This window comes from Anoplopoma fimbria, chromosome 5 (genome assembly GCF_027596085.1).
Source record: "Anoplopoma fimbria isolate UVic2021 breed Golden Eagle Sablefish chromosome 5, Afim_UVic_2022, whole genome shotgun sequence".
Classification (NCBI taxonomy): Eukaryota; Metazoa; Chordata; class Actinopteri; order Perciformes; family Anoplopomatidae; genus Anoplopoma; species Anoplopoma fimbria.
The window spans coordinates 755507-779868 of record NC_072453.1 but is presented as its reverse complement, the minus strand read 5'-3'; the positions used below and the strand labels follow the sequence as shown (position 1 = coordinate 779868).

Here is a 24362-nt window from a genome sequence, read left to right as displayed (position 1 = left end):
GGAGTGGGGGGGGCATTCTCCTGTGAGGATTTTATTTTGAAGGGTTTAAGTAGCCTATGGGTGGGCGGGTGTGTGTGTGCGCGCTTGGCATCTCCGAGCAGCTGCGCTGTCGACGCACATCTGGAGAGCCGGTTCGGTCTGACTTTGAACCCGAACTGCCTCCTCCAGCTGTGCTTAGTCCTTATTGTAATATAATATATAATATGAAGTGTTCAGATCCGTCCACGCGTCGACCCGTCCACGCGTCGATGATGGGGACCAGTTGTCCTCGTGAGTGACATTTTCTGGAAGAGTTTAAGTTGAGCAGAAGCACCCGAGTCCTCCAGAAGGGATCAATGAACCAGACGACTTTCTCCTCCGAGGAGGTGCGTTCTCTCCCAGCGAGACCTCCGGCTTTACCCGCAGCTTCACCAAAGAGACGGTTTGTCAAGTTGGGAAGAAAGACAAGTGATGGATCCCAGCAGTGAGTATGACCGATTATCAGAGAGTCATGATGTTTAAGTCTTATATGTCACTTTGTTTTCTCTTTTTTTTCGTTGGGAAATCCTGATCAGTCTACTAGTTCTCTTTTTAAGGTACCTAAGAAGGATAAGCACTTTAATTGGTAAAATATTATTATTTAATGGAATAAAGACCTAATGTAAAAACGAAAAAAAGGGGGAAAAAATTAAAACACTAAATTCATCAAAACACATTGGATATCAAATATTTTTCATTCAATGCACCTTTTTTTTCATTGAGCCTGCACAACAACAAAATATGATTAAAGTTTATTTTGAAGCACATTTCAGCAATTCAAAGCGTTTTTACATAATACATTAAAAGCATTGGGAAACAGTGCAAAAGAAACACAATGCAAAAAGAACATTCATTGTCATAAATGAGCAGAGAGAATAGAAAAGAAAAACAGGCCAAAATAGTGAGTTTTTCCGGGAGTTTGTCGCAGATAAAAGATGCATTATGCAGGATTCAGCAGTTTTAAGTTAAGCACTAAACTTCTCTTTAACCTCAAAGCTGTTTAATGTATCAAAATCACTAAACCACTGACATTCTGCTCATGTGCCATCATGTTTCACCACAGCACCTTCTGTTGTTCAGTACCAACCAGCTACACAGTCAAAAAATCTTAAATCTTTTATACCCAAAGGGTGGCAAAAGTGCAGAGAACCTTCGAACTGTGGTGATAAGAAGCTTACAGGCTTGGTCAGAAATAAAACAACACTTCATTATTTCATTATTGTGCTGAGAGAGAGCTGAGGGAAGTGGAGGGGACTGGACGGCACTGTGCTGAAAGACAGACACGTATGTATACTCTGCATTGGTGATAGAACCTTTGTGATGTAGGTTGTGATGATGTTGTGTAGCATAATGTTTTGTGCACATTTTCTGCTACTCTTGCTTCTTTTTTCCCCCCTTCTAATTAGTATGTTCTTCTCGTCTCCATTATATTTTCTCTTTTTTGATCACTTTGCTTTCTCCTTTGCTGTTGTATCAATTGTGGTTCTTCATTCTGCTCTTCTATCCTCTGCTTTTTCCCCTCTATCAAATCATCCTCCTACATTTTTAACAATTTATCTCCCCTTCCCCCATCCCTCTGCTCACTAAATGGTGTTGAAACTACGCGGGGAAGACATTTTTATGTAGGCCAATAGATGCTAGCGTCACATTGGTTCCCTCGACAAATAGATTTTTCCGAGATTCTTTTGCAGAAAAGAAGCTCTGTGACACAAACGCTTATGATACTTCCACGTTTTGTTCAGCAAGATTCACCAATGAACGTAACTTGTATGATCTTTGAAGTGTGAAATCAATCGGCAGAAGTAAAAAGCTAACTAAAACTACAACACTGTCACTTGACTTAAACAGACCCTGTTATGCTGCATATATTTTTATCTCAAGTTACAGTTACAACATGTTTACATGCGTTAATGCTCATAATCCTCCTTGTTTTTCTCATCCTGGCTGTCCTGCAGCACCTCTTCTCACCCTCTCTCTGAAATGCTCCGTTGTAGCACTTGCTCCTCCCTCCAGAAAGCAAAGTCTGCTCTGATTGGTCAGCTAGCTGCTCTGTTGTGATTGGTCAACGTTTCACAAATTAAAAAAACTCTTCCTCCGGAGCTTCAGCTCCATCTCTCTCTTTCATTGCTTGAGGGCCAAACCCGCCGGAAGGAGCTCATTGTGACCTCATCAAGTTACGGAAGTGAAGGAGAGAATTCAATCGAGCCGTTTCAGGCAGCTCAGGAGCAGTGTTTCTGAGGGGGAGGGTAACTCCTTTTAGGAGTGGACTTCAGGTTTTACACTCTACAACACACTAAATAAGAGGGTAAAAGTGGAAAAGCATAATAGGGCCATTTTAATGTCACCACCACAAAGCTAAAGGCCGACGAATTGTATTTAGCCACTTGTTAGCGATCTTCTTCTTTATGTCACATAAAAGCTTCAAATTCCGGTTATAGGTAATTTTTCTTGACACATTTTATATTTTTGAACAAAACATGAAAATCTCTTTGCTTTTGTTAACAACAGACCTTACTTCAAGCATCCCACCAAAACCCCTTTAAAGAACCACATGTTGCTCCCCATGTTGTTGCTGACTCATTTTGAGGGCTTATTCCTGCAGCACCCTACAGGGAACAATCCTAGCTCTCCTACTGCCCTTCCACAAGCAGTCAAAGTCAGAGGTAGAGTACAAATCAGCTGGAAGGGATTCAGCGTCTTGATCACGGACCCGCTCCTCTTTTTTCATCAGATCGGCTTCATCCACTGGCAGTTCATCCACCAGCAGGTCAGCGGAGGCCGTGGCCGTCAGACAGCCCAGCAGGAGCCGCATCCGTCGCCAAACTAACCGCCTCTCGGGCATCTTCCTCCACGGCTCTGCCTCCAACTCTGGCTCCATGGCGCTGACGGCGGGAATCAGGGCCTCGCTGTCCATCCAAGCCAGGAAGGGAAGCAGTACGTCAACACTACTTTACACTTCTCCCTGTTTATTCAGGGATTTTTGCTGTGGCTATATACAGAGCTACCTGTTTCACAGATGTCATCAGGGTTGATCCAGCTTGGGTGTGTAGAGACTACAAAATTTATAACAAACAGTCTCCATTATTGAGCGGGGATGTGGACTTGGATGCGGGTGTTTAACTGGAACGGATGGTCTAACAAAAAGATTCAATCAACTGCATTATGGGAAACGTAAGATTCAGCATTTTCGTAGTTTGAACCATTCTCAAGACTAAAAGCTAGCATATAAGCGCTTTGATTTGAATTTGAATATTCTTTTTTTTCTCTTGTGAGTACCTCAACTTCATGAAAGTTCAGTTATCCCTGCTTTCATATTGTGTTCAGGTAAAAGGGAGACTTAAATCACTAAAATTGAAACCATAGTCCTAAACAAAGAATACATACAACGGCCAATATACATACTTAAAGTACTAGATTTTTGTGATATTGAATTACATTGCTGCATACGAGAAATGGAGGAACCGGCCCAACTGAAACATATAATTTCCTGCTTGTGTAGATCATAGGTATATTTACGCATAGTGCTTATGTTATGATTGTTTCTATGGTAAATGGTAAATCTGCCATCAATAATAATGAACCACATCTGAGACCCACCATCAAAACTTCATCCCTTTGTTGTCACGTCTTGTCGTGCAGTGATCCCTGCAGATGCTTTTAGAGCGGACGACCCGTCCGAGCTGTCCAATCAGATCACGGCTCCGGGGATCCTGAAGATCTTTGGAAACGAGATCTGCGAGGGAGCTCACTATAAGAGCGTCCTGGCCACCACACACTCCAGTGCAAGAGAGCTAGTCAAAGAGGCCCTCGAACGGTAGGACCATGTGTTATCTGTGCATGTGTGTGTGTGTGTGCGTCTGCCTGCCATATGTGTCTGCTTTGTGTGTGGGTCCTTGTGTGAGTTATATTAAGTCCATCCACATGCCTCCTCTGCTGCATTATACCTTTATGCTACATCATTTGTATATAAAAAGGAGTCAGAACAGTCCTCAATGCACAAAGCGTTGGCCGTTGATGAAAGGAGGGCATATTCATGCTGTTGTGATTAGTATATTGTGATGAAAGTTGACCTGACCCATTGTTCTGTTTGTTATAATTGCATTGCAGTGCACACAGTGTGTGTGTGTGTGTGTGTGTGTGTGTGTGTGTGTGTGTGTGTGTGTGTGTGTGTGTGTGTGTGTGTGTGTGTGTGTGTGTGCCAAATAGTTTATTTAGTAGTTTTGAAAGGGTCTCGAACAAACCAAAGATTTGTGTGAAAGTCAGCCAGTGTCAGCCGGGGCTTTTAAGGCGGCCCTTCTGGAGAGTAAATGTCTGTCAGCCTTTGCTTACGTCTCAGCCAAAAACATAATGGAATGATTAATACGAGTGGTATTCAGCTTGTAGAGGAAAGAGTAAATCAGTTTTTCTTTTCCCTCAGTGAGAATTTACACTACAGCTGTGACATTCAGCTCTACTGTTAATAGATTTCTTATTCACTAATGGGATAGCAAATACATTAAGCACACTGGCAAGATTCAACTCTTGATAAGTTCATTTCTGTGCTGTATGCAGGTCCAATGGAATATTCATGGTGAGAATTTGATGATGATTAGATTGAACAAAGTGCTAAAAAAACAACCCCTCTATCAGTCAGATTAGTGACAGATAAGGTGTCGCATGTAGTGACGAACCCACAGATTATCACCCAACTCTAGTGGAGTATATACCTACTAAAGAGCCAGACATTTCCTCTAAGGAGTTGGATGAGCTTAAACTAGAGCTGCATGTTCGCTGGATGTGTAAAAAAAGGCAATTTTCTGCCAATATTTTCAGTGGATCAACTTGGTGGTAATATGTCAATGTTGTGTCCAGCTTGTTGCATTGCCCCCTAGTGACAAAAAAAAGACTAATACAGGTTTGAAGCAAATTTGTGTAACTGCGGCAACTGTGGCCACCTGTGGTTATTACAGGGTAAAGCTAAATGCTAGCACATAACAGGAGTGGAGAAGAGTGACGAACTCAGTGTCACTCACCAATGTCAATCACACAGCAACATTAGCAAACATTAGCTACTGGTCGTACCAGACCAACCAAGACGGTGTTGACTAAGTGTATTGAATTGAGCAAGTTTTCCGGCATTTGTCTTTTGCCCCTATTTGTTGAATTGTTATGTACTCATAGCTGCTTTGAATTTATTTAAACGTGCAGGGCAATGCCCGTTCGTGTATGTGGGAAAATTCAAAAAGGCTGGTAAAAAACTGGTTCAGTCTATGTCGCTTTCAAGTGACTCAGTCCGTCATCACTGGGTTGGACACTTCTGGGGTATGAAGGAGATGCGGTGAGCATTGGAAGAATATCAAATCCTACATATACTGTAGACACTTTTTTCAATTGTGCTTTACAATGCAAAGACCAAGTTTCCAAAAACACACTTTTGGAGAGCTAACTTAATTTTCTTGTGTTAGTTTCATCATCGTGATGATGAATATCTATCTTGACAATGTCGTCTAGGTATGGCCTGGGCAAGGAGGAGGCAGAGTCCTATGTTCTGTGCGACACCATTGGCTCCACCGGAGACCATCGGTGGAGGACGGAGGGGTTCCGAGTGGTGAGCGACAACGAGAAGCCTCTCATCCTGCAGTCGCTATGGAAACCCAGAGAAGGCCTGGCGAGGCGGTTCGAAATCCAGAGGAGGAGCTCGATAGAGGAGAAGACATCCAAAGACAAAGACACCGTCACTGCTGGTAGAGTGTCCGACTGCAGCCTAAAGGGCGCTTTATCATTTCACATTGAAACCAGCGTCCTCATTCAGGGTGTCGGCATGTCCTGTAATAATAGCTTGCACCATTAAATGAAGTATTGTCAGTGTTAAATCCAGTTTTAGAGTTCTCACAGTAAAAATGTGGTTTGTTGGAACGTTGTTTTTCCAGTGAAATATCAGCCAAGCCACACCGACCAAACTATATTTTAATAGCTCCAAGATTTCTTTTTCCCCCTTGTTTCAATTTGCTACAAATTTTGGCTTCAATTTCCTTTTTTGCTGCCATTAAAAAGGACAGAGAATTTTTTGATTTAATGAAGATCGTAGACACCGTGCGAACAGAGTCAACTTCCTCCATTGACACACCCTTTCTTTAACACTTAACAGTTTTAACATGATGTCGTAAAAGCTTTTCACACCAAATAATCTTTTCCACTGATTTGCAAAGCATGAGGCAGCGGAAAAATACTTTTTGTAGACCATGGACACTACAGCACTATGAACCACTTACTATCATTTTAATGCAGGCCCCCGGCTGTGGTTGACACAGCTGGGGCCACGGCGTCCTGTTTTGTGTTTTGCTTTTATGAATGGTGCAGCTTGTGATAGCTCTCTATCAGTGTCAGCTTGTGGACGCCTGCTGAGTGGGTGAACTTTTTTTATTTCCATGAGCTCTGTCTTTCTTTCCACTGAGGTCTGTTTCCTGTGTGGGGCTTCTCCATGTTGACTCTGGCATAAACACAAAATGTACAAATGACTGAACACACGCAGGGCTCACACACACCTCACCTTATTTGAGGGGAAAAAAACGGGTGTTGCCCTATCACTACATGCACATACTCATGTGCTTAATGTGTTTATATAGCAGCTCAATTAGAACATGTGCAAACACATGTTTTACAGCAGGGTTAAATCAAATTCCCAACGGTTTCATCTGTTTGTTCTTCTCCCTGTTAGGTATCAACGCCCAGGCTCGAAAGCTGCAGAAGAGCCGCTCCAGAGTGACCTCCACCCTCATAGAGAGGACCACGGGACGAGGCCACAAACTGTGGAGGAGCAAAAGTGAGATGGACCTCTTAGATGCTGATGCAGAGGCCAAACAGGACAGCGTTCATGATAATTGTCGCAAGGATCGAAACGAGAGTCTGAATCAAACAAGCCCGGAACAGAATCCCATTCACAGCCCAGCCGTCCCCTCCGGGTCGCAGCCCAAAACAGAGGGCCTCTGTCCGCCGAGGCCAAGGGGCTGGCGGGAAAGAGAGGAGTCGGAGAGGGAGGAGACGGAGAGCAGCGACGATAACACCACACAGTACTCCATTCACCCTCCTCACGACTGTCCGTACCTGCTGTTGCTGCAGGGCTGCAGCCTGGCACAGGTATCTCATTCAGATGTGTGACAGTGTTTGGAAGGTGGAGGGGCTATTTTGGTCAACCCTTGGTTCTGGCAGTAAAAGTCACAGTTTTTAGCTCTTCTATGGCTTTGGATTGGCATGAAACTCCCGGTTAACAGTGATAGATCATGACAGATAGTACTGCAGAAATGAGGCCTTTAAGCCAGAAATGAATCAGCTATTTTTTTGCGCTTCCACTTCCCTCAAAGTCAATGATATTTTTTTCAAATGGGATGTTGGTTAAATGCCTGAAATAAGGTCTGTGTTTAACACAAGCTTAAGAGATTCTAACTTTGTGTTCTAAAAATTGAAGTGAATACCCCTTTTGTGAATTTTTGAAGCTTTTTCATGTCTTAGTAAAGGCGGTTGCTAACAAGTGGCTTAATAAGACTACAAAAAGTCACCACTACAGCCTCATTGTGAATTCCCACGCTCATGCGATCACGATATAGTTCGCTAGCTTTTACTTCTGACGATGCATTCATGCTTCAAAATCCTAAAAGTATTGTTCATTTGATTCAACAGATTATCTAGCTGAACAAAACGTGCATCATACACTTGTATTTGCCACAGAGTTTATTTTCTGAAATAATTCAAAATGGCTTGAAAAATCCTATTAGCTTTTTGTCGAGAGAACCAATGCGAACTTCATGTCATCCTGTAACCTCTCTCTGACGGATACTGTAGCTACGTAAGCAATACTGCAAAGATGATGGCGCCACCCCAGAATGCTCAGCCATTCCCATTTCTATTGACTTTTAAAATCCCTCCCCAGAAAGGGAATTGTGGCATTTAATGAGTTTGGGGGTTGGTGCATTTCTTTGCCTTTTCAAAAATCAAAAATACAAGAGCAACAACAGTAGTAAGGAATGGGTTTTAACAGCATGTTAACTGCACCAACGTAAGCTGCAATCGTTAGCATGTTCAACTAACTAGTTTACCAATAACCCAGCATTACTTCCAAGGACATGGAGTACATCATTAACCAAATACAGATTAGTTTGTATGGTTACAGGTTACATAAAAAAAAAAAGCCCCATTCAGGACTAGCAAGAACAGCCTTTTCAATCTGTAGTATTTTCTCAGCGTGTAAAAGCTGGTCCTGGATGCTACCAGAGTTAGTTAACATTTACAGCTCCTGCTCTTTATTAGATTTTAGAAGTTCACACTAGCAACCCCAGGCAACATTAGCTGAGATAGAGGTTTTTACCAAACACATTAGATAGCCCTCATGCTAAACAACCCTTTTACTGAAATATAGCCTGTTTGAAAATAGGAGCGGGCTAGCTAAGCGACCAAACAGGGCCAAAACAAAACTACTATAGTTATACACGAGTCCGGAGATGGCTTTATCAACCAATTCATGGGGATAAATTAAGTTTAATTAGCTAGCTAGTTACATATTCTGCCACTCATCATTTCAGCCACTACAATTAACGGTTGTTAGCTAGAAATGAGAGGCTGCTTTTTCTCAAATGAGACCCATTGTTTTAGAAATTGCTCAAATCTGCCCTTTATATTGTAAGCTGCATAAGCTTGACAGGCTTGCTACAGTTACTAAGAGGTTACTGGTTACAATTGTATTACATTTAAATTGATCTGTGGCGTAATGACTGCAATATGCCCTTTACTCACAGTAAAGCGCTCTAACAGAATGTTTTCTCAGGATAAAGAGAGAGATAGAGGGAGAATCATTTTCGGAAAGGTCAGCAAACAGTACGTAGAAAAAAAAGTGTGAAAACACTGATCAGGAAACAGAAAAATACAACCCTGGCACTGCTTCCTGTCTGATTACACATGGTGTTAACGGCGAGCAACTGCCACACACGTGCAGGAACCCAGAGGCTCTGCGTCAGCGTTGTTTTCCCAAAAGATGTAAGAATATAATCACCATTGAGAAACACAATTGTGAACAAGATTTAGGGAGTTTATCTTTGAATTAATTCAGCTGGCTAAATCTGTCCTGTTGGAAAATACATGCATCACGAGGGGAATGTCAAACATAATAATCCCTGCGAATTGTGCTCGCAACTCTGTGATTAATAAAAGACTGTGTGTCTAATCAGGCTTGGATCAAGTATTCTAATTCCTCCACATGGTCAGACTGCTTGCGTTGAGAGAGACTGATGTCACATTCCTGGTGGTGGACGCCATGCTAACAGAGCAGAGCTAAAAAGGAAAGTGAATATTGGACATAGATTGGTCAGGTGGCCAGAAACAGGGCATCAAAGAACGACAATGTCGTTCCGTGTCTACTGGGTGTGGGAAAAATAAACTGTTTGCTAACACAGCCATACAAGCTATAGTAGCCGTATCGCCTTTATAAGGTGAAACAGCAAAAGAGGTGAGCTGGCTAATGAGTATAAGCCGTCTGATCAATCGGAGAAGAAAAGATCGGCACCTGCAGGAACATACCGATAAAAAACCTAATTAGATTAAACAGTACAGGAATGATTTCTTGACAAAAATCTAAAGAATGGAGAAGATCTACTCGGTTGTTGCAGATAGTGTGGTAACTTGTCATTTTTCTCTGCACTCAGGACTTTGTCGTCTACCTACTCGCCGGGCCAAACATTGCATTCGGTCGGCAGAGCGATCACGACAACGGGACAAAGCCGGACACCCTTCTCTTTGCAACCGACATCCTTCCGAGGCACTGCCATTTCCAGCGCCATGGCGTCGGAGGCCCTACCTTTCTATGCCCCTGTCCCAACGCCGCCGTCACGAGGAATGGCGAAGTGCTAAAAAAAGAAGTGCAGCTTAACCCTGGTGACGTCATCGGGATGGGACAGCGCTACCTGTTTCTGTTCAAGGATCCCTTTGCCTCGATGCACAAGGTGAGAAAGGGAAAATATTCACTGTAATTTTCTATGTGTTAAGATCTTCGTTTTCCAAGGTTCCTAAACTGAGAAAATTCAAACTTATAAGTCATGCTTCATGATTCTTGTTTCTTTCTTGGAAACAAAGGAAGAGGACAATGCTGCTCCTGAGCCCAGCATGACTGCTGTCCCCTGGATTCTGGGTCACACTTCTTCTCCCATTACAACGAGCCATACTAGAGAAATTATCCTCTGCGACACCTGCATCACAACCTCTGCCGACCTCCAGAGCCCCCAAGACAGACGCCTTCCCTTTTTAAAATCGTCCGAACAGCACAACCCGACTCTGGAGTACGAGGGTGGGGATGAGGAGCGCATCATCAAGGAAATAGTTGCTATGGGAAGGACCAGCGTCAGAGACGGACCACCATTGACAGTTGCATTTTTACTGTGTCTGTGCATGCAGTATTCGTCCACATCTCTTCATACTTCAGACCTGCGCAGGCTGCTGTTGCTTATTGCAAGCGGGGTTCAGAGTGCCGTGTGGGTGAGTTGAGGGGAAAATGTGTTTTAGGAGATTGGCTGGTTGGGACATCCAGGTCCCTGGCAGTAATTTAGATATTTTTTTAAATGTAAATTATAATCAATCAAAATTTGACCATAATTTACGAAATGAACATCATGCTGTATTGAAGAAAGCTTGAAACTGGAGATTGAGACCATAAACTCATGTTCACAATATTTGCAGAAGGAATAAATCAAGTGAGAAGTAGGGTCATTTTCTCATCGACTTTCATACAATCTGACTTATTAGAGAGAATGCCAATTTTTAGACCCATCCTTCAATCAGCAGAACCGCAGGTTGCCGCCTGGTCCCGACCCAAGAGGTTGTCGTGGAAGCGCAACACCCACCTTCTAGTTTCCCCTCAGGGTAACACTGTTACCTCTGTCAGCACTGTTGCAGTTGTTTGCACTGTTAGTCGCTAGCTGCCAGCTCAGCCTACGCCATGTTGAGATCCGTGCGGAGGAAAGCCCTCATCATAGATATGCCCAGAATTAGGAATTTAGCACCTACCTGTGGTCTGCTTGATTTTTAAATTTACCATTTAATGCCTTTTTTTCCTTTATTGCCATCTGCAGTTTTGTGACTATGATATTACAATTGATGACCTCATTGCAAAGCCTTTTTTTTCCTTGTCATTCAGGAGCACACTAAAGACCTAGCTGCAGTTCAACCTGAAATGTAAGAGCACCTTACTGTTTGTCTTTAGCTACACTCGTATCACAGTTCACAGACTAACACTGCAGATCTCCTTCTGTGTATTGCAGTCTCAGCAGTGAAGGCCCAAACCCGCAGGACCTTCAGGCTCTCAGCCGGCCCGAGGCGATCTTAGGACTGTGCCCCCTGGCGGTGTGGATGTCCAACAGTCTGGAGCTTCTGCAGTTCATCCAGTGCCAGCTGCCTCTTATTCTAGAGTGGAGAACCAGAAAAGAGCAGGGACAGGAAGATGATGAAAGAGGAACGGAAAATGACGAGAGCAAGGAGGTGGAGAACTTGGGTCAGTCACCTATTGAGCAAGGAATTTAATACAATGATAATGTGACCATGTGAAGAATTAAAGCTACACTAGGTTCCCATTTTTTATGTCTTATCAAGTCAAATCTGGTTTATGGGTTGGTTGCAGACGTCTTTCCCTGCAAGATGGAGCAGGTTGAGATTTATGATCGATGTCTCTTGTTTGCACTATCCTCTTTGCTGCTGTAATCCTGTAAATGTCCCCGCTGCGGGAATAATAAAGGATTATCTTATCTTATCTTATCTTATGAAACTAATACAAAAAATGTTTTACCCGGCAGTCTGTCTACTCGCTGGAACACTTTTTGGTGGGAGGATAGCTAACTGCTGACATATTCAAATATTTCTGGGTAAAAAAAAAGACCAAAGTTTATTTTAATATATCACTAACAAAGGGTTTAAAGTTGCCCATGTGAAACTAAAACACACATTCAATATGTAAATATGTCTCTGAGCTACAGCTGTGTCATTTAATAATGCATGTGACTTACAGCCCTGTTGGCGCTACGTCTGTCTGGTGTCCGTTCAGCCACTGAGGAGACGATGGCTGTCCTGGAGGAGGTCATCATGCTCACCTTCCAGCAGTGTGTGTACTACATCACCAAGGTGAGAGGATGACCAAGCACATAGCTAAAGCATACACTGAACTTAGGGAATGGGAAAGTTAACCATCTACCTTAGCAACAAGGAACTTTTCTTGGCCAAAGGACAGGAGTCAAAGCAGGCTTGTGTGACGGCTCTGTCGGTTCCTATCGCAGATGATTATGATGTCTCGTTTAAGAAAAAGAAAAAATAATTAAAGACGGGCGGAGAATAAAGAGCCCAGTTAGCCACTCTGACAGCTCACTAATAGACCAACCAGCCAATCTGCCAGACCACACTTGTGGCATTCTGACATGGGAGAGAGACAGGACACCAAGGGCCCTTTGTGTGTGTGTGTGTGTGTGTGTGTGTGTGTGTGTGTGTGTGTGTGTGTGTGTGTGTGTGTGTGTGTGTGTGTGTGTGTGTGTGTGTGTGGGTGTGTGCGTGTGTGGGTGTGTTGGGGGAGGATGAAGAAATCAAGCCATGGATCCCCAGGCGCTGCCAAGGAAGCTTTACATTGCAACCTATAATATTTCAGCACAGAACAAATGAGAGACAAATACATGTATTGCCAGTGTGAAATGCTGAAAGACACAATTAACCAGGAACAGTTGCTCATCGTAACTGCCGTTAGAGAAAGATCCCTTGACTCTGCAGCTCTACAGAGCGTTTTACCAATGTTACTGGTTTCATTCAGTCCCACCGTTGTCATCACCCTCTTTTACAGTAGCAGCAGACGGCTGTTGTGATGAAAAAAAACTGATAAACCCACTGCACGCTTTACTGCCGAGCAACAAACAGCAGATGCACAAAGTTAGAGACTAGTTGGTGAACATAGTGGAGCAACCATTTAGCAGCAAAGGAAACAGATAGTGGTGGAAGCCAAAAATAGAGCTAAAACTGAGAGTGAATGTTGGACTTATTGGTAATATTGGATTTGTTGGGTGGCCCCACACACAACTCAGAAAAAATGTTACAGTGCCCGCTCAATGTGTAATTAGAGAATCGATTGCTAACACGTTAGCCATAACAACTAACAAGACGGCAATAATTCCTTCTGCTTTTATTTTTGTACCCTATTTGCTGAATTTTCTTAGAATATTTATTAATGGTTAGGCAGTTGGGATAGGCAGTTTTTTTACAACAAAAATTCCAATAAACTTTCAGCATATTGTGATTCAAGTGCCAATATGTTTAAATAGCACTCCCTTCTCTGTCCTAAGCAGGGGGCAGCCTCCGGTTCGTCCGAGTGAAAGTGTCGTAAAACTTGCATTCTCTCTACTGACCAGCACTCCTCTGGTTGCAAAAAGAAATCTGATTGTATAGAAGTCTATGAGCAAATGACCCTACTTCTCTCTTAATTTATTACCTCAGTAAACATTGTAAACATGAGTTTATGGTCTCAATCTCTAGTTTCAAGTCTTATTCAATACAGCATGATGTTCATTTAGTAAATTATGGTCCATTTAGAGTCCAATAGAGTAGATGCCGCTACCAGAGCCTTATACTGCATCACTTCTCAATCCCCCGCATTCCATATATGGTAACGTCCCTTTATTGGTTGAGAAAAAAACAATAACAAACAATATTCCAAGATGGCGACAGCACAATCCCCTGACTGGAAGCTTCATAACAGCAGTCCACAAACCAATGGGTGACGTTACGATGACTACGTCACCTTCTTATATACAGTCTATGGTCCTCAGCCCCTCCCACCAGGCAAGCCTCATACAGTAACCTTTACGAGTCGTTAATTTCAAAAATCATCCTTCGTCCCTCGAGACTCTAGCGAGCTACATTATCGGAGGAGTGATCACAGATGGAGAGATAATGCTAATAGTTAAGCCTTCTTCTAACCCGTAGCTGTCACCAGAAGGTACATTTTCTCTCCATCTCCAAAACGCTTCATTGATATTGTCAGACTGGAATAGCAACTTTTCCTGCAGGATATATATTCCACCGTTGAATCAGGCTTTCACCTGAACTCCAATCTAAGTCTCCCGTCACAGGCTACTTTTTCTAAAGCCTTGGAACAGAGCCAAGACGAGGTGCAAAAGTTAAGTTTTCTCTCAGAGCACTTGAATTACGATATGCCAGAAAATGTTATCATAACAGTTTTGCCCAGTGATTCCAAAAACAAAATGCCTATAAGCCTGCTTTATTGGGAAGTAATGAATAGAGGACTGAGATTAAAACTCCATTTATCTCTCCCTCACAGGTTTACAGGCTTACTGACACCACCGTTTTAAATGCTGTATTTGACTGTGTTTGTATCAAGCTCTATTCTCACAGTGTGTGACTAGGAAAAGAAGAGAATATCATTGTAGTCACAATTCAGTTGTGTGCAGTTTCGAAGCACCACACCCATGTCATTACATGGAAGCGTGCCGGGAAAGTTTCAGACCAATTTCCAGTTGAGCTTTGTGGTTGTGTGTAGAAAAACACCATCCAAAAAAAATACTAATGATGAGACTGGCCTCTTTACAGTACTCCTCCTCAGTCAGTAGCTGAACTAGGTATCATAGCTGCATGTCCACAGATTCTCTCCTGCACAGACCCTCCAATGACCTGAATGCCTCTTCTGTATCAGCATCCCACGCAGGAAGGACGTCAGTGATATGACTTTGTATCTCTTAAGAGAAGACCAAAGGAATTCCTGAATAGTTGCTGTCCTGCACGTTTCAGGCAGCACTTTTGTTTTTGCTCAGTGCAGAAGGATGTGGTTATCTAACTACCTGATCCAGAAGGCATGTATTTCTCTCAGCAAGTCTGCCCGATGAACCAAATGACTTCCAGATGGGGTTTGTCAGTAAATCCAGAAATAATCCATAAAATATATCACACCATGTTCATGAAGTTTGAACCTGCAGGGTGTAATTTCAATTTGACGTCTGAGTTCTCCTCTCCTGACAACTTAAAAGTTTGCCAAGGAGATGTGGGTTGGGTACAAGGTAATTGGTCTTGAAATAATAACATTATTATAAGTAAGCTTTTATTAAAGTTGTGGGAAATGGTTTGATTGTCTTGTCAAAAAAAAAAGAATTAAGGACTTGCATGCATATTACAGGGAACAAGAGTTTGGCCCTGAATCATATGTTATGTCTTGTCTATCTAGAAGCCAAAGATAATTAGAGAGCAGTTATTTTTCCTCTGGCTTTTAACGTTGGGAGATTTAAAAGTATTCAGGTGAAAAAAGCGAGCTGGGAGTTTTTGAAGAAGTGGAAAGTAAGTCTTTCAATTGTACATATGATGATTTGAGAGTCCATTTAGCATGAAGTAGCTGAACAACAAAAAATATATATATTCTGATGTACAGATGATTAATCATTAAAAGGGTTTGTGTGGTTTTAGGTTTGCAAACTATTGGGACTTATTGGACTTTTTGTAGAATTTTTCTTTAAAATGCATGCACAGAATTAGAGTGCTTTTAGCTAACTGCTAACATCACTATGCGAAGATTCTCTCAGTGACTATGCTAACATGCTAATGGTCAGCAGGTAAAAGTTAAAGCTACTACAAGGAACTTTCATTTTTTTTGTTGATTTTGGCGGTCCCTGTGGACAAACACCGTAGCGTTTTTCAGAGCATCAGAGTCTCTTTAGGAAACCTCTCATTTTGCTGTACCAGGATCTGACAGTCTGCTTAGTGCAGTCCTGGTTCTGGTTCTCCCGTGCCTACCTTCCAAACAGCAGGCCCAGCAAAACGGCCTGTGCCTCCAGCAGCATGGTGTCGGTGTTGGCTCCTAGTAGGGACCAGCAGGGCAGCGAGGCGAAGCTCTGCTCCTGGTTGGAGGATGAGCCTTTTGCGCTGAATCCGACCCGGTGGCATCGATGGGGATCATTAACAATAACTTTTTAGAAAGGAGGAGGAATTGAGCGGTAACTTCAATGTGGATGGAGATTTCTACAAAAATGCTGTTGTGGTGCAAGTACACAGCCTTCACGGGGAAACAGCATTTTTTAGATTTAACTGGCCCAGTGTAGACATGGTCCCAGTTTTTCTTGTTCTCACCAGTTCATCCGGGCGTGTCATGTCATCCATCATGACTGTCACTTCACAGCGGGCTCTTATCCACATCTTTTCCTGGACTGACAGGCCAGATTTTGTGAGGAATGTGGTGAAGTCACCGTTGCCAAGCTGAGGAGTAATCTGGCTAAGGCCCTAATGATTTACTCTAGAATGTATCACCAGTGCAGCGAGTTGACGTAGTGATTTGTCAGTGCTCATTTCATTATGTGGGACCCAGGGTTGAGTTTGTGCAGGGCAGGTTTTAATGTTCCAGGTTGTAACAAGGCAAACAAGAGAAGACTGAGCTTAACTTCATCTTCTCCTTTTTTTTTTACCTCCCTTCAAACAAGACAGAAAGTAGCCCCGTTTCGCATTAGAAAAGCTGTTTGCAAAAACAAAATTCAATAAAACTTCACCTTTGCCGAATAAGTTTTGACAGAGCAAACATTTTACTCACATGATTGGTCTGCTGTTTGCGCTCTAGGCGTCTTCTCTGATATTTCCATAACGTGTGAAACATGCCCAATAGTAGCTGACATAAAAGAACAAATAAAACTTGACCGATTGAAACAAATTCCTGAAGACATCTCTGCTTTTTTTGAAGGTGACTTGTTTTGTTTCCAGTTTGCAACCCCTACTCTTCCGCTCTGTTTACTGGTGGATTACAGCCATGCGTAGCCTATAGCGCCAACTTCTGACCAAACTACAGTGTACGAAATGATTTGCGCCAAACCAGTGGATGGAAACGCGCCTTAATCGCATTTTTTTTTTTGCAACACTTCAGAACTTCAAACAATTGAATGGAAACACTGCATAGTACCCCTGCTGTGCTGTGTGGTATCATTTTCTTAAATCTCTGTTTACTTTGGAGTATTTCACGCTCGTCCATGCGATGAGAGGGGTAATTGCTGTGGGATGGAAAACAAGAGGCGCCACTGGTGAGAAGCCATTCCAACTGACGACATGTCAGGGTGGATACAGAGCCGCTTTGACAGGCTTGTGGGCAGACTGTTTGTTTGCTTGTCCATCACAATGAATGCACAAATAAGCAGACAACACGGCATGCGCTCTTTGTTATTTATTTTTGGATAATGCGTGCCATGGATGCATGTGGTGATCCCAGAATGAATGAATCTCCTCTGGCTTGGCTCCGCTGAGAGACATTTTCCAACCAGAAGAGATGTAAGATTAATAAGTCGCCCTTTTCCATTGTCTCATGTGTGACGGGAGCCGTGGCTGTCGTGTTCTGCTGTTCGTGTTCGGCCTGCTCTGGCTCGCGGGGCCTTACAGTAGATGTAAACCGATCTGCTCAGGGTGGATTCCTCCAGAACTCTTCACTCAGCAGTCCTGTTGCAGCAGCATGCCAAGCCCACATTAGCCATATTCAGCTATTTTAAGGAATGTGGATCTACAGCCGGCGCTGGCCCTCGGAAGCGTGGTGGGTGTAAGAGTGAGATTTGAGGGGAAGGGGGATGTCTGTGTACAATTAGCCCGAACAAAGCTATCGTTGTCCAGACTCGCTTTCAAGAAGCAGTGAGGACCTTTGGCTGAAAAAGGAGGAAATGTTCCGAACTGTCTCTCTCATTTCTGCTGGTTTCTCTCGTATCATCTAGGCGGTAGTGCGAGAAACACAGACAGACAATATGGGTGGTCTGAAATCTGCGTTAGGAGGGTTCCATGTTTTAGTTTATCCCAGTGATCAGAACATCTACCACACAACGTTAACTTTTCCAACCTCAAATGGACCCGCAGGAATTGTCAACAATCTCTGGTTCCACATGGATGAGTGAGTCACTCTCATACTGAGTTGCACAGTTCCCTTTATTCAACTGGTTCTGTCTCATCAGATTCTCTACCCCGTCCTGCCGGCCCTTCTGGATTGCAACCCATTCAGGGAAGGTCCAGACCTGCGGGCAACTGCCGAGAGCGCTCGGGTCCCGGGTAGGGGTGGACTTCAGGTCCCGAGTGAGATCCAGCATCTCGTGGACGTTCTGACCGAGACCTGGAGACTGCTGCGTGACTGTCAGCTCCACCCAGAGATTTCCTCGCAGCTCATTGGCTACCTCTTCTACTTTATCAACGCGTCACTCTTCAACTCACTCATGGAGAGAGGTAACAGTGCACGAGAGTCCACGTGGATTATTTCGGCACACAGAGGAGCGTGCAGGCTCAGAATCACTGGAGGCTAGAAACTCCTAAACTCACTAACCCACACACTTTTTCTGGCCGATAATTCTTTGTGACATAACTTTTGCTGTACGTCTGGAGTTTCGATCCAGTCGCCAAAATAAAATGTTGCCATTGTATGTTTCTCCAAACCAGCTATACATTGAATCTTGTCGTTTCTGAATCAAAAATATGTTTCATACCAACATTTCTACAAACGTTTAGGTTTAGGCAACAAAACTACTAGGTTGGGTTAAGTAAAATATAGTTTTTTGGCTTAAAAATGATTACTTACTTTTGTTTCACACAGGACAAAAAAAACAGTCTCCTGGGTGAAAGTCCTGTGTTTGACCGGTCCATTCATTCCAAACTACACCTTACATTGACTTATGTGGACTTTGATTAAACACATTTGCGATACGTCAAATACAAACGTAATCCAGGAGAAAATACGCTCCCTCAAAATGTAGATGAAAATCAGTTTTTTTTTTGAATGGGAACTTTATTTAGAATACACCAATGTAGATAGATAGATGCGTAGACGGATGGACGGACAGATGGATGGATAGATAGCTTTAACACTCAGCCCACTGGAGACATAAATCTTTAAAAAAGCCTGGTAATTTCCTTAAACAACTGGGCACTTTATCAAACGCTACTCAAACAGCAGAAGAATAGTGCATTTGTCTGGGACTACTTTCAGCCGTGGAATAATACACATTTGGTGCGCTGGAAAGACAGCAAATTCAGCGAATTAATGAAGAGTTGATTTTAAAGATGACTTTCTCCTGATGTGCACACAGGCTCCGAGCCAGGATACTACCAGTGGGCCAGAGGCGTACGCATGAGGGCCAATCTTGACTTGCTCCTGGACTGGGCACATGCAGCCGGACTGGGAGAACTGGCCTTGGAGCACACGCACACACTTTCGTCCGCTATCAATCTGCTGGCTACACCTAGAAAGAATTTACTGCAGGTACAAATCACACACACCCACACACACACACACACATGTACACGGTCAGCTGAATTGTGGTTAATCCAACTATAAATAATCACCAGAGACATAACAGGATGAGGATTAAGTGGTGTGATTTCTGCAGAGTGGGCGAAAAATGATATCTGTTTCAAATCTTGAGTATTTCTGTGTAACATTATATACCCATTAACTAACAAACAACAGTCAAAGTTAAAATTTTGAAAAACAAAACATTCTTATGCTATTTATTAAGAGTCAAATACTAAATTAAACTAATCAACTAACCTGCTTCATCTGGACTTTGTGTGTGTAGTTTGAGCAGTTTAGACTGTATAAATATATCTCTAATAAATTATATAAAGTCTATGGTCGCAACAAAGCACTACATTTATTCATCAAGATTTGTTGTGAATAATGAAGTTATTTAAATAAAAAAGAGTTGTTCTGAATAATACCTTTATTTATAAAAACTAATTGTAGACTTGTAGAAAACAGGTTTATTTACTTTTTTAAAGGAATGTGCAGCATGAATTCTAGTGCTATGGATATATAGATATTAAGAAGAAAATCAAAAAATTCTCTTTTGATCGAAAAATTTCCTGAATTATTTTTCGACCATATCAGTGAAAATGTTGACGGTGAATATTGTTTCATGATCAAAATAAATAGTTAAATATTCCTACTGTTAGGGTAAAGGATTAGACCAATCATGGGGGTAAAATGTATAAATAAGGGTGGCAAGGTAATTCAGCTTCCCCATGACATTCTAACTAGAACGTATGTATGTGTGTGTGTGTGTGTGTGTGTGTGTGTGTGTGTGTGTGTGTGTGTGTGTGTGTGTGTGTGTGTGTGTGTGTGTGTGTGTGTGTGACATCTTGTGTGTGTAGACATCTTGGGTGTCCTTGCGGTCTGACTACCCTGCCCTGAGTCCGGCCCAGCTGAACCACCTGCTGAGTCTTTACAGCCCAGCATCCCCCTTCAGACACACCTGGACTCCATCTGCTCAGGACTGGGCCGCAGCACATGAAACTGGTGAGAGGTCCACATACTGGTCTACTCTTCTGCCTGCCTTACTCTCATACCAATCATGAATATGTTAATCCTCAAAATTCGACCCTTTTCTTTCCTCAGCTGATATCCTGGAGAGTTTCGACACCAACCATCCTCTGGTGCTGCCTGATGATGGTTACCAGTTCCTACTGGGCGGGCAGGTAACAGATGCGTCCCTGAGGGAACAGCTGGATAAGCTCAAAGAGGTCATGGCGGCCATTTCGGACTCGCAGCCCGATGAGAGCACAGCTACTGAGGAGCAAAAGGTACACACCTTTTGATTTTTACATACTGGTCAATATAGATAATACTGACAGCGGTTGGGAAATATGATTCACGTAAGATTATTGGTAAAAAGTGGGCACCATAAAGGCTGTGGCAACATATGTACAGTCAAGTAGCATCACTTGAGGCAATATATCAGACACACAGCTCCCTCTGGAGACCAAAGAGGCTTAATACATTTAGTTTCCACACATGCGGTAGTACTGCTCTAAAAACACACTTTGATGTGTAAAATTGATGGCATTCCCCTTGATGAAGCATGCTAATTTTCAAATGTGCTTTTCTAATTCATCCTAACTGGTCTATATGTCGTCTTATGGAGGCTGAACTGATAGAGCTGCAGGTCCTTCCAAAGGCCAGTCTGGAAACCGTGGACACATCGTCAGTTGAGGTGATCTCATCTCAAGCTGCTGTCAGTGACAGCCAGTCCCCTTCCACTACCTCTGGTGCCTTACCTCCATCGCCTCCCTCTCCCTCCTCCACCCGACACCCGGACGAGTTCGCCTCCTGTGGTGTCCTCCTTTTGTCCCGCAAGCTAAGAGATGTGGAGCTGCAGACCAGAGAGACCTGCAACACGAGGAGGTCGGCTCTGGACCCCTCCTGTCTCCTCACCCCGCCCAACACCCCCCACCTCATAGATCCTGTTGATAAGTGGATGAAGGGCGAAGGCGAGTCGCTTTCCTGGTCTTCTGCTGTAGACGCACATGATGAAGGTACAGAACAGAACTACGTCACTGTTTGTATTTGTCTGCGGTAAAAGAAAACTGAGTGTGTCATTTTTGTTTTCTCCATAGGTGGATTAGTGTTTGAATGTCTCGCTGCACTGGAAGAAGACCGTTTGAGGTCGGACTGCCACGTGAAGAGATTTGTCGACTTGAAAGAGGAAGAGGAGGTGGAGGAGGAAGAGGAAGAGGCGGGTGACCATGAAGATGACAGTAATGATGAGGTGTTTAGCTTGGAGCTGGAGCGAGGTGAACGAGGACTTGGTCTTGCCCTGGTTGACACAAGGGTGAGTGTTGTGATGTAGACCTTGCAGTTCATAGTTCAACCTCTGTCCTGCTGTTACTTAAGACAAGTTTGAGCTCACAGCGACCCCTCAACGCACTCAGGGAGTTTTATCAAACTGTGATGTTCATCTCGCGATGATCTAGGGCTTATGGGAAGAGACGTTCGTTAAAGACCAACAAGAAAGTTTAAGAAACTCTCACTTGCAAACTAGGCGGCAACCCCCCTGTTATGAAGGGGGCGACTCCTCTGGTTTAAAGAAGTCTATGAGAAAATGACCCTCCCTATTGATTTATTACCTCAGTAAACAGTTTATGGTCTGAAATCACTAGTTTGTAGTATTCTTCAATACTGCATGATGCAATAGCTGGAAATACAGTCATCAGTTACAACTTAGGATGGCCTATGGTCTTTTTACACATGATCCAACCCACTCATGCCTGCGTGCACACGGCGTTAGAGGAGATGGAGAGACGTTTGAGTGTGTGGATGATAGTTTGTGTTACAGCCACTAGGTGGAGATAGAGAGAGCAGGAGTGTAGAGGTAAAGTTGGTGGATTCCTGATATAAAGACAATGGAGTTTCAGTGCCTTTATTCAGTGTCGTGGAAGTAAGCGCCCTTAATAAATAACGAGCCTGTCATCACACAGGTATCTGATCTGATCTGTGTCGTGGTGACCTGTGATGTGTGGTTGTAGAGGGTGTAGATTAACTGGTGAAGGGGAGAGGAGTTAAAGTTGAATAAGAGTATATTTACATGTTGAGGATCAATACTGTCCATACAAGTGTGTCACAGTGGTTGTTTGGGATTTTTTACAACCAAATAATTTGAACCAAATAATTTAGGCTTAGGGCAAGCAACCTTGTGGAATTCAAAAATTCAAAAATCTACAAGAACTGGAGACACAGACAGTGCAGCAATGGGGGAAAAGAACATGGACAAAGTATGAACAATAAGAAGAAGACACCGGCTGGGAAAAGCCACTGGAGCTTTCTGAACTCTGCAAGATTATGTCATATAATATCATGTGGCAACCCCAAAAGGGTCCGTTATGTTCTATAATATAAATGTGTTATAACTGTGTTATCTAAAGACTTTTCCACCCTAAAAAAAGAAATTCCGCGCAGACTTCGCATTTAATACGAGTTGAAATGAAACCTACAACTTTGTAAAGTAGCAAAATCTGAGCATGTTAAACAAAAAATAGTGAACATGGTACACGTTAAACCTGCTCAACACAAGGGCGTTAGCATTGCTGTGAAAGACTGAATAGTGGCGCGGCAACGGTGAATTCAACCACAATAAATGTTTCAGTCTTGGCAAAACACAACCATGCAGATAAAATGACAGTGAACTAAAGCAAGTTACCAGTTTCAGATTTAGTTGCTATCTAAAAGCATTCTGCACATTGCTATTGAATGTAGATCTGTTCTCAGTTGCACTATATATAAGCGCTGTGTGTGGTTTTGCATATTTTGACCCACAGATTACAAGTTATGTGGTTATACAGCACTAATTGTTGTTTTCCTACAATAACTTCATTGGTTTCAAACAAATTGGATTGTGGGAACACTGATATCTAAGGTCAGCTTGAGAAAAATTTGAAAGGAAGACAATTTTCCTTTTAATAAGGGATTACAAAAGTTACAGACCCTTTGACCTCATCTTCTAGGACACTTCCATGAGGGTGAAAGGCATCTTCGTCCGCGCCGTAGTGCCGGACTCCCCTGCAGCCCGGTGTGCGAGGCTGGCACCAGGAGACAGGATCCTGGCCGTTAACGGAGTCAGTTTGCTGGGACTGGACTACCAGAGGTGAGAATGATTCAAATCTGACAAACCTTAAATTTAAATAAAATAATTTATTTTAACTATCGCTTCCACCTCTGTGTCTCTGTTAGTGGAAAGGAGTTGATCCAGTCTTCGGGGGACAGACTCAGGTTACTGGTGGCCCGATCTGACTGGATGGCCGAAGCTTTACAGACCGACTGCTGACAGCGTCTTTAAATGCACCATGAGCGCACTTAAAGATGACTTTAAGAGCTTTTCCAACATTCAAGCTCAGGACATGGACCTTAACAAAAAGATACGTGATTGTGAAGATTTAAAAAAAAAAATGCACTATTTTCTTGTTGGACTGAGCACCAGGTTTAAGCCGCTGTAGTCTTGCAGCTTGTTCAAGTACATTGTGATAGCGTGATATAAATGATTGACGTGTATACCTGAGGTTTGCATTCCAGAGAATTTCAAACGTTGTGAATTCATTTGTTGTGGTTGGGTTCAAACATCACTGCTGCTATTTTTGGTCCAGTTGTCGTTTTAAGCAGTAGAAGACTTCTAAACAGGGCTGTAGTCAAGACCAACTTAATTGATTTCAGGTCAAACTTTCACCCGGAAATGACATCACTGCATCAGCATTATTTGTCATAAATTACAAGCACCACTTAGGTGTATTGCAGTGCTAATCTTTGATTTAGATTTTGTGGGGTTTTTTCAGCATCTGGATAAAGTGATTTGATATGTGATGGTTATTACATATTGTTGCTAAACGGACCATAAAAAAAAAATATTTATCACTTATTTTATCCGGTTGGCTCATAGTCACAGAAAGTGAGTCAGCAAATTCATTTTTTTCTTCATGCCAGGATTCATAGTTAATTGTAATTATGTATTCTTTATTATATATAATAGAAAAATAATGTGTCTTTGTTATTATTAATTACACATAGGCTTTTAAAGCAGTTT

The 24362-nt window shown here is 42.8% G+C and overlaps 1 protein-coding gene across 1 annotated transcript; it reads left to right on the top strand.

Annotated features, from left to right (window-relative positions):
• Positions 1–216: 216 nt before the first annotated feature.
• Positions 217–23664, top strand: radil2b (Ras association and DIL domains 2b). The gene is made up of 18 exons (XM_054599301.1): positions 217–463; positions 2750–2952; positions 3658–3832; positions 5509–5741; positions 6716–7134; positions 9690–9986; positions 10117–10515; positions 11174–11211; positions 11298–11527; positions 12038–12150; positions 17982–18246; positions 19104–19276; positions 20167–20311; positions 20411–20595; positions 20937–21327; positions 21409–21623; positions 23293–23432; positions 23519–23664. The coding sequence occupies exons 1-18, from the start codon at positions 336–338 to the stop codon at positions 23610–23612; spliced, it is 3843 nt and encodes a 1280-aa protein (XP_054455276.1). The 5' UTR covers positions 217–335; the 3' UTR covers positions 23613–23664.
• The last annotated feature ends 698 nt before the right edge of the window (positions 23665–24362 follow it).